This window comes from Triplophysa rosa, linkage group LG11, assembly GCF_024868665.1.
Source record: "Triplophysa rosa linkage group LG11, Trosa_1v2, whole genome shotgun sequence".
Lineage (NCBI taxonomy): Eukaryota > Metazoa > Chordata > Actinopteri > Cypriniformes > Nemacheilidae > Triplophysa > Triplophysa rosa.
In genome coordinates, this window is record NC_079900.1 from 19,331,476 (window position 1) to 19,345,391 (window position 13,916).

General features: G+C 36.6%; 2 protein-coding genes and 7 non-coding genes across 9 annotated transcripts; 7 read left to right on the forward strand and 2 right to left on the reverse strand.

Annotated features, from left to right (window-relative positions):
• Positions 1-374: 374 nt before the first annotated feature.
• LOC130561770 (hydroxyacid-oxoacid transhydrogenase, mitochondrial-like) lies at positions 375-7,074 on the reverse strand. Its single transcript, XM_057346341.1, has 9 exons — positions 6,991-7,074; positions 4,431-4,509; positions 4,072-4,177; positions 3,689-3,841; positions 3,337-3,435; positions 2,828-2,906; positions 2,617-2,713; positions 2,218-2,375; positions 375-2,062 (listed from the first exon to the last, which is right to left on the reverse strand). The coding sequence occupies exons 1-9, from the start codon at positions 7,072-7,074 to the stop codon at positions 1,979-1,981; spliced, it is 939 nt and encodes a 312-aa protein (XP_057202324.1). The 3' UTR covers positions 375-1,978.
• LOC130562321 (small nucleolar RNA U3) lies at positions 4,642-4,854 on the forward strand. Its single transcript, XR_008963932.1, has one exon. It is a non-coding gene; the product is annotated as a small nucleolar RNA U3 (small nucleolar RNA).
• LOC130562316 (small nucleolar RNA U3) lies at positions 5,217-5,430 on the forward strand. The gene has a single exon (XR_008963927.1). It is a non-coding gene; the product is annotated as a small nucleolar RNA U3 (small nucleolar RNA).
• On the forward strand, positions 5,797-6,010 carry LOC130562315 (small nucleolar RNA U3). The gene has a single exon (XR_008963926.1). It is a non-coding gene; the product is annotated as a small nucleolar RNA U3 (small nucleolar RNA).
• On the forward strand, positions 6,378-6,584 carry LOC130562320 (small nucleolar RNA U3). Its single transcript, XR_008963931.1, has one exon. It is a non-coding gene; the product is annotated as a small nucleolar RNA U3 (small nucleolar RNA).
• LOC130562319 (small nucleolar RNA U3) lies at positions 6,951-7,164 on the forward strand. The gene has a single exon (XR_008963930.1). It is a non-coding gene; the product is annotated as a small nucleolar RNA U3 (small nucleolar RNA).
• A 367-nt stretch (positions 7,165-7,531) lies between these two features.
• On the forward strand, positions 7,532-7,742 carry LOC130562318 (small nucleolar RNA U3). Its single transcript, XR_008963929.1, has one exon. It is a non-coding gene; the product is annotated as a small nucleolar RNA U3 (small nucleolar RNA).
• A 361-nt stretch (positions 7,743-8,103) lies between these two features.
• Positions 8,104-8,313, forward strand: LOC130562317 (small nucleolar RNA U3). The gene has a single exon (XR_008963928.1). It is a non-coding gene; the product is annotated as a small nucleolar RNA U3 (small nucleolar RNA).
• A 473-nt stretch (positions 8,314-8,786) lies between these two features.
• On the reverse strand, positions 8,787-13,332 carry LOC130562176 (intercellular adhesion molecule 2-like). Its single transcript, XM_057347053.1, has 5 exons — positions 12,949-13,332; positions 11,939-12,202; positions 11,517-11,846; positions 10,669-10,905; positions 8,787-9,564 (listed from the first exon to the last, which is right to left on the reverse strand). Exons 1-5 carry the CDS (start codon positions 13,010-13,012, stop codon positions 9,449-9,451), a joined length of 1,011 nt encoding a protein of 336 aa, XP_057203036.1. The 5' UTR covers positions 13,013-13,332; the 3' UTR covers positions 8,787-9,448.
• Positions 13,333-13,916: the final 584 nt, after the last annotated feature.

Genomic DNA, 13,916 nt, shown 5'->3' on the forward strand with positions numbered 1-13,916 from the left:
TTTAAACAAAATTCATTTGTGTAGAGTTCAGTCATTTTCTTACCGGTGTTTTTTTTCTTCACATTTATAAAGACATGTAAATGTAGCATGCGTATGTACATAAATATATGTATAATTTATATAATTGATGAAAGAAAGGTAACACTTTGCAATGAGGTTGTATTTGTTAACAATTAGTTAATGCATTAGCTAACATGAACTAACAATGAACAATACTTTTACAGCATTTATTTATGTTAATTTCAGCATTTACTAAAATATGTTTAAATTCCAAAGTATCTGTTAACATTAAATGTACCAACTAACAGGAATAAACGTATTGACATTTAATAGCAGATTAAGAAATGCTGAAAAACGATCCTTTTCATTGTTAGTTCATGCATTTACTAATATAAACAAATACCTAAATTAAAAACCTTATTGTAAATTGTTACCAAGAAAAATTATCTCAAGTTTTTCCATTTCTGATAACAATTTTACAACAGTTGTCTGCAAGTAACACAGCACCCTGACTTGAACATGAAAGCTTAAATAGGGATTTGAAAAGTACCAAAGGAGAAACTTTAATGTTGAGCACTAGATTAAAATTAAACCAGACTAAATCTAATATAGTCAATAGACTTAATCAGATTAATGAGATTTCAAATCAACCAAATTTGTGCTGATCAGTCACAAGTGTACATTTTGTTTACAGCATATCATATTCTTACTGTACTGATGAATCTCGAATGAAACACAAGAACATGTGCATCATTTAAAAGTACAGTATCTGACAATACAGTTTCTGAATTGTATTTAAAACTCAATGCTTGTCTCGTTGTGAACATGACGTCACACTAAACGGATTAAAGGTCAGTGCACTTAGATCAGTGTTAGGGATGCACCGAATCTAACATTCTTGGCCGAAGCCGAAGCCGAACATGATGTGAAACACTTGGCCGAAGGCCGAATAATACCGAACACCGAATATGGTTTTTGCATTTCTTCTATTTATTAAGCTATTTTTTCACTATTGCACAAACTGAATAGTCAAAATTTGCTTTTAAAAATTTGTCTTGCTTTTCAATAAAATACAATACAACTTAATATAAAATTGAGCAAAACAAAATACATTAAAACAAAAAATTTAATAGCCTATATTAATTAGGCCTATAACTGACTGGTAAAAGAATGTAATGTAAGTTACTCTGTACCCCTACAACAAAACACTTCATTAAAAAGTGTCATTCCACATTAGGCCTATAAACTAAAAATACGAATAAACTAAAACTGTTGGATTATTATAGGCTACGTTGCAAAATGATTGTAAGAAAAAAAAACATCGAACGCAAGCTATTCTGACTGATGCTGACTGACAACCATATCAGTTCACGTCTCTCCTGCAAACTCCGCCCACAGAAGCTGACTGTTCTCTGGTGCACTCGTGGCCGGGATGCACAGAACATACTTTGACAAGTTGTTTAGTACAGGGAACTGTGTGCGCGCGACCACTGTATGATGTCAAAGGATGTCGCGAGCGGCGGGGCTACTGTCAGACAGCCCGCTCCCGTCTGAAATAGCCACAAGTTACCGACCGGTAAAGACGCTTTCATTCGGAAATTTACTTCCGTGCGGCAAGTCCCGTGCTTTGTCTTTCTCTGACACCTTAAAATGCTCCACACACACACTGCCAAAATGTTTGCGGCATTAATAAAGCGCACGTCTCTCTCTCTCTCTCTCTCTCTGCGCTGGTTGCTAGTTGATCGTTTCTCGAGTCATGTTCGGTAAAATTATTCGGCCATTTCACATATTCGGCCGAATACCGAACATGCGTTTTTTGCTATTTTCGGCCGAATATATTCGGTGGCCGAACATTCGGTGCATCCCTAATCAGTGTCTTTGCTTACATAATAAAATTAGCACAGCTAATTAGAGTCTGCGCTTCTGAGAAACCTGTGAGTGTGTTTTCAGTTCAGTGCTATAATGTCCTTCAGGATGCTCAATAGAGCTTCATGGAGGCAGCAAACAGATCAGACAAATCCTCTTCACTGTGAGCTCTAGGGGACAGTTTAGTGACCCTCTCCTGCAAAACACACACAAGCAATTCATCATTAAGGATTTTAACTTTTTCACAAGTTTTATTCTCTGTCAGAAAGGTTGCTTGAATAAATTTTGATGAGGCAGAATTTCTGATCTCAGTATGGCTTTTATGTTAGTGCAACGATGTGATTGGCTGACCTGAGGGATAGTGCCCTTCACTAAAGATGGAATGTCCTCTTCAGTGTAGCCAATGGCAGACAAGCCGTCCTCCACATCCAGGTCATATAAAAACATTCTAAGAGTGTCAGCCAATAAACGGCCGGCGTCTTCTTTCTTAACGTTAGTCACATCAGGACCTTTAAAAACACAAATAACATCACACAGTCTATAATCTATCAATGCAAACTGAATTAGAGCAGATCAAAAACTGTAAGACTGCTTTACACATTACAGGTTTTACTTTATTTACATAAACATTACAATTAAACAAAAAAGTACCAATTTCAGTGCATTATTTTACAATATTTTAGAATCTGATTCTTAAAGCAGTGACTGAGACACTCTGGGAGACATTTAAACATGTGTGCAATGTGTTACCTAGTATCTGTGCTGCCTCCAGGTGGCGCTCTGGGCACATGCTGGCAGTAAAGGCAAAAACAGCAGGAGATGTGAGAACTACAGACAGTCCATGAGGCTGAAGAAAAAAGAAGAAATTATTTTATAATATAGTATCTCTCAATACTGTAAGATCTAGAATCACTGTTGTCAAATGCATTATTTTTTATCATGTAGTGCAGAATATATTCACCACTATAGGATGGTTTACATTGTAGCCTTTGGCTCTATGAGTTTTGACATTCCCGGCAATAGGGTATGACATTCCATGACTTATGAAATAAAATGACAAGATATAATTAGTAAAAAAAAAACAGTTCTATAATGGAAAATAATGGTCACCTAATGGACATTACATTACAGAACAGAACAGAATCAAATCTTTATTGTCACTGTTCATTGTACAACGAAACTGCAATCCATCGAAAAAATAAATAACCAAAAAGAGCTGTAGGTAGGTAATAAGTAATACACACAATAAGTTAAAACATTTATGTTTCCTAAAACAGTTGTTCCCTAGACTCTCACAGTACTGATTTCGGTGCACCTGCGCTCTCTGATACGCATAAGTGGAGAAACACAATAAATTATCACAGTGTAGAACTAGCGGTTTCATTAGCAACTCATGAGCTCGCTTGTGATTTGATGCTCACAAACTCATTACCAGAATGGATGCTAATTTAATGAGTTCTGTTTAATTACCATAAATGGACTCCAGCATTGCCAAAACCAATTCCTGCGAACACACTGGCCAGGTGCATGCTGGACCGAGCCTCCACATCTTCTGGGTCACGCACCGCCCTGCAACAAACATTTGCGTTCATATCTCAATATTATATTGAATATTTTCATTGCTAAAATACTTTCTTCTTCTATCCCATGTCATAGTGAGTAAACATCTACATAATTAGGCTCTGTGGCTCTATTAAATTATTGTTTGAGTATCCCAATTTGAAATATCCCTGTTTGCATTTTGGACAAAGATGCTCTTAAAAACACACCGATAGCATTCATAAAAAAAACAATTTCTTCCATACTCAAACAAGAAACATACCGTTTCAAGTATTTGGCAACAATCTTGAGAGCGTGTCTTGCCCATACATCACTGATTGGATTACTACCCTGGTAGGCAGGGCGATTCAGGGGGTTGGGTGGGCACGGACTCCTTTGGTTGTAAGGCAACGCAGTAAAAGACTCTAGTGCATGACTAAGAAGAGAATTACACATAATAAACATATTAGATGTATCAACAAAGAAATATTTAAGTGAAAAAAGCATTGGAGAGGTACATAAAAATGGCTACACACGAGACATTATTTTCCAAATTAATTTAATTTAAGAAAATATTAGCACTTGTAGATATAACGTCATGAAAATACAAAATAACATAGCACAAAATGATTCTTAAACCATTCTGAAAAAAGTCTAAACACACACCAGAGCACATCGAACCCGCTGTTAGCTGCCACTCGGGACGGCATGTGAAGAGTGTGCAATGGATCCACCATACCCAACGTGGGCTTTATTGCTCGACTCGCTATGCCTGAAAACACAACATAAATGGGTTTCAGTTAGATAAAAATGCACTAAAGGCACGGACATAATTCTACTCCACAACACTTATGCAACAAATACGCACAGTGAATTATTTCAAAACTCAACACAACAGACTTTGACCCCTCCTTCTAACACAAAGTCTGAACTTAACCCAATCTCAATTTACGCCTAAACTCACCAGCCTCTTTATTAATAAATGCAGAGAACAGTGATGAAATAAGTAAAATATTTATGCAAACCAGTTTTAGCCTTCATGTCTTCCAAATCAAAGATGGCCACTTTGGTATAATTAACAACAAAATAAACGTATGCACCTTTCTATCTGTTCTTTTGACGTATACGTTTTAAAGTGGCTTGATCGGTTTAGTTTGCACATACCAAACGTGCCGAACCGTTGCTGAGGAAATACTCTTCAGAGCTTACTTTCTCTGATGTTTTGGCTGTGACCTTAGGACAATACTTTCAGGGATCATTTCTATAGATTTCTTACTTGGAACTGTGTTTCATGAATGTTTGTTTCCCAACCCACGATGATGAGCTTTGGTGTTTCTTTTACAGCCTAATCTGGCACATAGTGGTGATTCGTTCACGTGCTCTGTGCTATTGATGAAGTGTTCTTTATTGGTTTATGGATATTGAGGAAAGCATCATGATCTAAGTGGTTTTATGTCTTTGTGAGTACTTGAAAGAAATGCATGGTTTCTAGGTAACTTACTTTAGTGAAAGCCCTAGAAAGTTAAGACTGGATTTCCAGATTTGCTCATTTGAGAATTTTTGGTTAATTGTTTGGTGTATTCAATTATAGGGCGTTACTGTTTTGTAGTCACAAATTGCGGAAATTGTTCACGTTTCTGTTACTTTTGTAAGAAAACATAATAAACGTATGCACCTTTTCTATCTGTTCTTTCGAAGTATACGCTTTTAAAGTGGCTTGATCCGTTAGTTTGGGCATACCAAACGGCCAAACCATTGCTGAGGAAATACTCTTCAGAGCAGACTTTCTCTGATGTTTTGGAAGTGAATTTAGGACTATACTTTCAGGGATCATTTCTATAGATTTTTTACTTGGAAATGTGTTTCGTAAGTGTTTGTTTCCCAAACCACGATGATGAGCTTTGGTGCTTCTTTTAGAGCGTGAATCTGGCACATAGTGGTGATTCGGTTCACGTGCTTTGTGCTGTTGATGAATGTTCTTTATTGCTTTGGCGATATTGAGGAAAGGAGCATGATCTGAGTGGTTTTATGTCTTTGTGAGTACTTAAAAAATGTATGGCTTTAGGTAACTTACCTTCAAAGAAGTCCTAGTAAATTTTTGCATGATTTCCAGACTTTGCTCATTTGAGTATTTTTGTTTTTATTGTTTTCTGGTGTATTCAATTATAGGGCGTAACTGTTTGTGTAGTTACAAATTGCGGAAATTGGTCATGTTTCTGTTACTTTTGTAAGAACAACTGAATAAACGTATGGACCTTTCTATCTGTTCTTTTGACGTATACGTTTAAAAGTGGCTTGAACGGTTAAGTTTGCGCATACGAAACGCGCCAAACCGTTGCTGAGGAAATACTCTTCAGAGCAGACTTCCTCTGATGTTTTAACAGTGAATTTAGGACTATACTTTCAGGGATCATTTCTATAGTTTTCTTACTTGGAAATGTGTTTCGTAAGTGTTTGTTTCCCAAACCACGATGATGAGCTTTGGTGCTTCTTTTAGAGCGTGAATCTGGCACATAGTGGTGATTCGGTTCACGTGCTTTGTGCTGTTGATGAATGTTCTTTATTGCTTTGGCGATATTGAGGAAAGGAGCATGATCTGAGTGGTTTTATGTCTTTGTGAGTACTTGAGAAAATGTATGGCTTTAGGTAATTTACCTTGAAAGAAGTCCTAGAAAGTTTTTGCATGATTTCCAGACTTTGCTCATTTGAGTATTTTTGTTTTTATTGTTTTCTGGTGTGATCAATTATAGGGCGTAACTGTTTGTGTAGTCACAAATTGCGGAAATTGGTCATGTTTCTGTTACTTTTGTAAGAACAACTGAATAAATGTATGGACCTTTCTATCTGTTCTTTTGACGTATATGTTTAAAAGTGGCTTGAACGGTTACGTTTGCGCATACGAAACGTGCCAAACCGTTGCTGAGGAAATGCTCTTCAGATCAGACTTCCTCTGATGTTTTGACAGTGAACTTAGGACTATACTTTCAGGTATCATTTCTATAGGTTTATTACTTGGAAATGTGTTTTGAAAGTGTTTGTTTCCCAACCCACGATGATGAGCTGTGGTGCTTCTTTTAGAGCGTGAATCTGGCACATAGTGGTGATTCGGTTCACGTGCTGTTGATGAATGTTCTTTATTGCTTTGGCGATATTGAGGAAAGGAGCATGATCTGAGTGGATTTATGTCTTTGTGAGTACTTGAGAAAATGTATGGCTTTAGGTAACTTACCTTGAATGAAACCCTAGAAAGTTTAAGCTGGATTTCCAGATTTTCCTCATTTGAGAATTTTTGGTTAATTGGTTTTTGGTAAATTCAATTATAGGGTGTAACTGTTTGCGTAGTCACAAATTGCGGAAATTGGTCATGTTTCTGTTACTTTTGTAAGAACAACAAAATAAACGTATGCACCTTTCTATCTGTTCTTTTGACGTATACGTTTTAAAGTGGCTTGATCGGTTTAGTTTGCACATACCAAACGTGCCGAACCGTTGCTGAGGAAATACTCTTCAGAGCTTACTTTCTCTGATGTTTTGGCTGTGACCTTAGGACAATACTTTCAGGGATCATTTCTATAGATTTCTTACTTGGAACTGTGTTTCATGAATGTTTGTTTCCCAACCCACGATGATGAGCTTTGGTGCTTCTTTTACAGCCTCAATCTGGCACATAGTGGTGATTCGGTTCACGTGCTTTGTGCTATTGATGAATGTTCTTTATTGCTTTAACGATATTGAGGAAAGCAGCATGATCTAAGTGGTTTTATGTCTTTGTGAGTACTTGAAGAAATGTATGGTTTTAGGTAACTTACTTTGAATGAAACCCTAGAAAGTTTAAGCTGGATTTCCAGATTTGGCTCATTTGAGAATTTTTGGTTAATTGGCTTTTGGTGTATTCAATTATAGGGCGTAACTGTTTGTGTAGTCACAAATTGCGGAAATTGGTCATGTTTCTGTTACTTTTGTAAGAACAACAAAATAAACGTATGCACCTTTCTATCTGTTCTTTCGACGTATACGTTTTAAAGTGGCTTGATCGGTTTAGTTTGCGCATACCAAACGTGCCAAACCGTTGCTGAGGAAATACTCTTCAGAGCAGACTTCCTCTGATGTTTTGGACAGTGAATTTAGGACTATACTTTCAGGGATATTTCTATAGATTTTCTTACTTGGAAATGTGTTTCGTAAGTGTTTGTTTCCCAACCCACGATGATGAGCTGTGTGCTTCTTTTAGAGCGTGAATCTGGCACATAGTGTGATTCGGTTCACTGCTTTGTGCTGTTGATGAATGTTCTTTATTGCTTTGGCGATATTGAGGAAAGGAGCATGATCTGAGTGGTTTTATGTCTTTGTGAGTACTTGAAAAAATGTATGGCTTTAGGTAACTTACCTTGAAAGAAGTCCTAGTAAGTTTTTGCATGATTTCCAGACTTTGCTCATTTGAGTATTTTTGTTTTTATTGTTTTCTGGTGTATTCAATTATAGGGGTACCTGTTTGTGTAGTCACAAATTGGGAAATTGGTCATGTTTCTGTTACTTTTGTAAAAACAACGAATAAACGTAGGACTTTTCTCCTGTTCTTTTGACGTATACGTTTAAAAGTGGCTTGAACGGTTAGTTTGCGCATACGAAACGTGCCAAACCGTTGCTGAGGAAATACTCTTCAGAGCAGACTTCCTCTGATGTTTTGACAGTGAATTTAGGACTATACTTTCAGGGATATTTCTATAGTTTTCTTACTTGGAAATGTGTTTCGTAAGTGTTTGTTTCCCAACCCACGATGATGAGCTGTGTGCTTCTTTTAGAGCGTGAATCTGGCACATAGTGTGATTCGGTTCACTGCTTTGTGCTGTTGATGAATGTTCTTTATTGCTTTGGCGATATTGAGGAAAGGAGCATGATCTGAGTGGTTTTATGTCTTTGTGAGTACTTGAAAAAATGTATGGCTTTAGGTAACTTACCTTGAAAGAAGTCCTAGAAGTTTTTGCATGATTTCCAGACTTTGCTCATTTGAGTATTTTTGNAAACACAACAAAAAATAAAGCAGCATGTTTTTTATATTTAAAGCAACGTTTTTCTTGTGTGCCTTGCAACATTTCATAAACACATTCAGACCTAAAAAAAAAGCAGCTGCTTTATTCATCAAGTTTGCTGTGCATGTGCAATGTCCATTAAAAGAAGTTGAACAATTACAGGATGGAAACTAAATTCAGTTTAATTAAATGATAAAAATGACTATCAACTGTGTCCAGTTTGAAAATGAAACGGTCAAGCATGAAAATGAGCTTTGAATTGTTACATATTTGAAAAGATTATATACATTATGTCTGCAGACTATTTTACAGTATACTGTAGTCGTTTGGCATGAACACTAGACACCGTGATGCAGCATGTATTTAATAGTGTCCATTAATGCCAACAGTAAGTCGTTTTACATCTCTTATTTTTTTCTTAGTACGACTAACATTCTGTGCACTCTTTGTCTGTGGAAATCTGCATTTCCTCATTCCGTTTCAGTTCTTCTCCATTCTCTGTAGTATACAGCTGTATTCCTAACTTTTCATTAGTCAGAAAACAAGCAAATGTACTTAACAATAATCAATTTGTAAACACAAATACATATTATACAGTACCAAATGTTATTTTACATGCAACAAAATGTCCCAATATTTGTGAAAAATAAATGGGTTTTCAGATCACACATGACATGCACAAATCAAACATGACATTTAAGAATATGACATCAGTCCATTTCATCACAGATGAATGTACACAGCACACAGTACCTTTAAGAAGCTTAATAACATGCAGCTATCTAATGAACACAGTAATGTTTTTAATGAGTACAATCATGTCCCTGTAAATTAATTGACGAGTGGTTTCTTTAAGCAAAGTGTTAGTACAAAACTCATCTGTCCACATCCGCATCACCCCTGATGGGATTCTAAAGCCATTCAAATCAAGCCAATAATAATACATTATTAATATCAAGTCATATTATTGGTCTCCCTGTTCAAAACGTACCACTCTGAGGTCACCAAGTCAATTAAATGACATAACTCCGGGAAACCGTCTTACACTTGTATATTGTGTAAGACACGATTAATATTACAAGCGCCCCCAGGCCAGATAAAAGAATAGCCCAGAATGTACCGCGACCACCTATGAAAGAAAAAATCTGATCAGTGATTTCACAGATTTCTGCTTCTACCCCCTAGCGAGTCCTTACAAAAGTAGTGATCTTGTTATTAATGGTGTGAGCCTGAGTTATTATTTATTTATCTTGTTTATGTTTTAGAATGTAAATACTGATTTAACAGGTGAGCAAGCAAAAGTGAAACACGAAAAATAACCTTTACACTTTAAGTGAGAACAAAACAGAAGTAAACTGACAAACCTGCGACTCTCTAGTCAAGTCTACACTCTTAGGGTGTGTTCATATATGGCATGTTTGGTTCGATTAAAACGAACTCTGGTGCGATTGCTCTGTTAGTGCGGAACGCTGCCACCCATTCCCTGGTGCGCACTACACAAGCAGACCGAGACCGTTGAAAGGATGGGACTCGGTCCACTTTCAAACGAAATCTGGCCAAAAACAGGAAGTGATAACAATATACGAGCCGAAAATCAAGTGATTTGGTAATATAAAAGGAGTGTTTATTAGATCTGTGCTTGCGCATGTAACGGAGGAATTCCTGGCGCCGTTTTCACAGCTTTAAACACTTCATGAGGTCTTCGCAAGTTACCTGCTTGCTGAAAATACCCTCATATGACCAGGCATACAATGAGCATGTAAGTATAACCAGCACACAGCATAGTTTTGGATGTCCGGTAAGTTCCGTTTTAAAATATAAATCATAAAAGCTGTCCAATCACGTTGCGACTTTACACGTAAGCTGTTAGGTTCAATATCTTTAGGTTCGCTGTTAAAATGCCAGTCTGAACGCCAAGCGAACCAGGACTACATTTTTTTTCTTTTTTGGTCCGGACCAAAAGAACCAAAAGAACCGAACTAGAAATATGAACGCACCCTTAAAAATGAAAGTGCTTAAAAGGTTCTTCACAGCAATGCCATAGAAGAACCATCCACAAAGACCATCTCTTTCTTACTTTTTATATCAGATTTTAAAGGTTCTTTATTGAACCAAAAGGTTCTTCTATGGCATTGAAGAACCTTTTGAAGCACCTTTATTAAGAGTGTATGTGCAAGTCAAGTAATCAGTGTCTTGAAGATAAAGATTATTGAGTTACATTTTCACAACTTACCTGTTCTTCTGACGGTGAACATTTTAGTGGACATTCCTAGAAGGTTTTTGGCAGTGCACGTGTAGTTTCCTGGACTCAATGTAGAAGATGAGAGCACTGATGAGCTTCTCGTCTCTTTCAGATGTTCTGAGTACCAGGTGTAGGTAGCAGCCGGGTTTGCTGCCGTTGTACAATTCAGACTGACCTCTCCACCACTTGTGCTGATATTGTCATTGAACAGCTTGTGTAGTGGTGGATCTGAGAAAGGCAGAAGTAAAACCTCTAAGCACATAAGCAACATGTTTGTAGCAGGTACTTTATTAGAAGCTGTTAACAACATATCAATAAACATCTGTTAAATGATATAGATAATGTGAGGGTGGATCCAAATGCATTAACAGAAGTTTTTTCACAAAACTCTGTCATAAAATGTCTAGTCTTTTATAGGAAACAATGCAAAGATTTATCCCAGAACCTCTCAAACTGAGGTACACAAACCCCCAGTGGTACCGTTTTGCTTTTAACGCAGAAATATTTAATGAAACACTCATGTCTGAAGCATTACAAACCAGTCTCACGGACTTTCATGCTCATCCTCACTTTCACAGGTGTATTCATGTGTTTGAATTGGATTGCAATGTAATAAAAGACAAAAAGTCTGTTCCTACTCATATTTATACTACTCAAATGATTTGTAATTGTAAACCTATCTCAGTGAATATGTAACTGTGTATTTTATGCATATACATATGTCATAAAATAATACTACATCAACATGCCCTCCACAGGGGTCTACAAATTAAAATGCAATGCATTCAATCTTTCTAAAAAAAAGCAACCTTTTATATGAAAAGAAACAGAAGACTTACAATGTACTGTGAGCTGAAGAGGTTCTGATGTCACTGCTGGAGGAGGTTGAGGTCCTTCTGCTCCCAGTTCCAGCTCTGCTTCACATCTGTACTGAACTCCATCATCACTTCTGTCTGCAGTGATCTGAAGTATAGGTGTTGTATTCACTGGTGTCTTGATGGGGTCTGTGAAGGTCTCTTTATGCATCAGAGTCTCTCCTTTATACCATTTCACAGTGAGATTCTGAACAGGAGCCACATTCACAACATCACACTGAAGTTTATATGTGGAGAATTCATTCATCGGTCCTGTGCGATCAGCTGTGTTGATGGACACGCTCTCTGGAGTCTCTGTGAAGCAAGATTTGAACCACAAATCATGTAGATATTATATTCTGAGAAAAAATCCCATTAATGACAATGAAAATGACAAGGAAACTTACTGTAAATAGTGATTGGAAGATTTCTTTCACATTGTGTCCTGTCATAGTTGATATAGCACATTGGCTCTATGTCCCATTGTCTGAGGTTCAACACTCTCCAGGTGATCAGATTCTGGTCTCTGTTCGTGGGTACTGGTCCCTCACTGGCTTCCCACCCGATCCCTTTATGTGTGATATTAGTGCTACAGTCCACTGAAACATTGCTGCCGTACCTCACAACAACTCGCTGTGGGTTGAGCTCAAGAGGACATTCAGCATGTGTACCTGTTAAACACATTGAAGTGTAAGAAATTGCTTCAATGTCAATATTTTAAACAAAACAAAAAATGTGTCATTACTCGTCCATCATCATGTCAAACATATAGTTTATAATGATCATGTATGTCAAGTTCCTAATGTGACACATTATTTAATCATTATTAAAGGCACTATAATAAAGTATTAAAGTAGTCATTAAAAGAGCTGGACAAAGAATCTTCTGACATTTTTTCGTCTCTTTGTTTTACATGGAGAAAACAAAATACGTTTGGTCGAGTTCATAATAAAAGCATTATTACTTTGGTGTGGACCATTCCTTTAACCTAATGTAGGCTATAAATCAATCATTTACATGACAGACAGACACAGAAACAAACCAATTATCAGCTGTTAAAGTTTACACAAAACCGATCTGTTGATACAGTTTTACCCACTTGACGTTTGTTTTGTTATACATAGTTTGTCACTATGTATAAAACAAATTTACTTCATTCCCATCATTTCAGCGTAAAAATAAGTTAGATTACATTACAAAGCGTGGCGAGTCTACAATATTTATAGTGAACTAACATATTTCATAAACATATGAAATATCACTACATTTGAACACTAAACGAAAAAGAAAGTAGCTAAACAACATAGGGTCCAAAAACAGCAAGAGCGCTCGGAATCATAAAATCTTGAGTAAATCTGACTCAGAGAACAGTAATGTTTGCGCTCGTGTTTTGAAAGTATGATATAACGTTACCAACCTGTAAGACTCGCTAACAGTAAAACTGCCGAGAGATTAGCAAGTCCATAAAAACCAAGAAGCATATTGTATTTGTTCAGGTAAATGACGAGCAGATAAAAAGGTCAGCGTGAAAAAAATGCACGCAAATCCCCTCTGAAGTGTGATTCCTCACGCAAAACAAAAAACCGCACCCATTCCCAAACTGGAAAGTGTTTTTCGAATGGTACTGCTCCAGTTCAAAACATGGGAGGATAACGTTATTTGTAGGTTGAGCAAAGCAAGAGCAGAAAGATAAAGCAAACGGTAAACAAACAATGATGCAAGTAGATTGTTGATTTATTTATTGTTGTCGATTATATTTGTTCTTCGTTATTACTGCTATGTCTTTCAAGTTTCAGATTTCTTTCACTTCATATCTGACCAATGGATCTGACGCTAAAACTGACGCTTTATTAAAGGGGACGTTACAGTAAAAGCTCATACAGCTCATTCAGTCGTCAGTGTAATATGTTTGAACATGACTGATTTTGCAATGGAAAAAACTCCCAGTCATTCATCTTGAATGAGGGATGTTGTGTCATTCTTTCAGCTAGAAAGTTATAACTGAAAAGGCTTATTTTGTCTGTAATTCACTAAAACCAAATTCATGATCCTGAAATCATTATCCTGTGAGAATCATACAGGACTTCATATGAAGAGTTTATTATAACTTAAAAATATTATTTATTATGTTATCATGCTTTTTGTGTTTTAGTGTGTTAGTTACCTTTATTTTGTAAGGGATTAGTGATATTTACCTTTTACATATACGTTTTTCCAGACATAAATGTTTTATTGTAAAAAATAATCATACGTAGGCAAAAAGTACCTAAGAAAAACAAGGAAGACAAGTGAGGTGGTTTAACGTACTATTGTTGTGTAGTTGTTTGTTGTATTTCACATAACTGTTAAGATTATTCTCTGTTTGATGCTGTGTTCTGTTTGATG

Coding starts and splice junctions, on each gene's coding strand:
- LOC130562176 (XM_057347053.1), bottom strand. CDS start 13,012: ATGCTTCTTGGTTTTTATGGACTTGCTAATCTCTCGGCAGTTTTACTG. Junction 10,906..11,516: donor TCTTCAGCTCACAGTACATT/GTAAGTCTTCTG, acceptor TGCCTTTCTCAG/ATCCACCACTACACAAGCTG. Junction 9,565..10,668: donor GTTCACCGTCAGAAGAACAG/GTAAGTTGTGAA, acceptor TTTCTTTCATAG/GTGGTCGCGGTACATTCTGG.
- LOC130561770 (XM_057346341.1), bottom strand. CDS start 7,074: ATGTGCCAGATTGAGGCTGTAAAAGAAGCACCAAAGCTCATCATCGTG. Junction 4,510..6,990: donor TTCATGAAACACAGTTCCAA/GTAAGAAATCTA, acceptor AAGAACAGATAG/AAAGGTGCATACGTTTATTT. Junction 3,436..3,688: donor GTTGCCAAATACTTGAAACG/GTATGTTTCTTG, acceptor TGTTTGTTGCAG/GGCGGTGCGTGACCCAGAAG.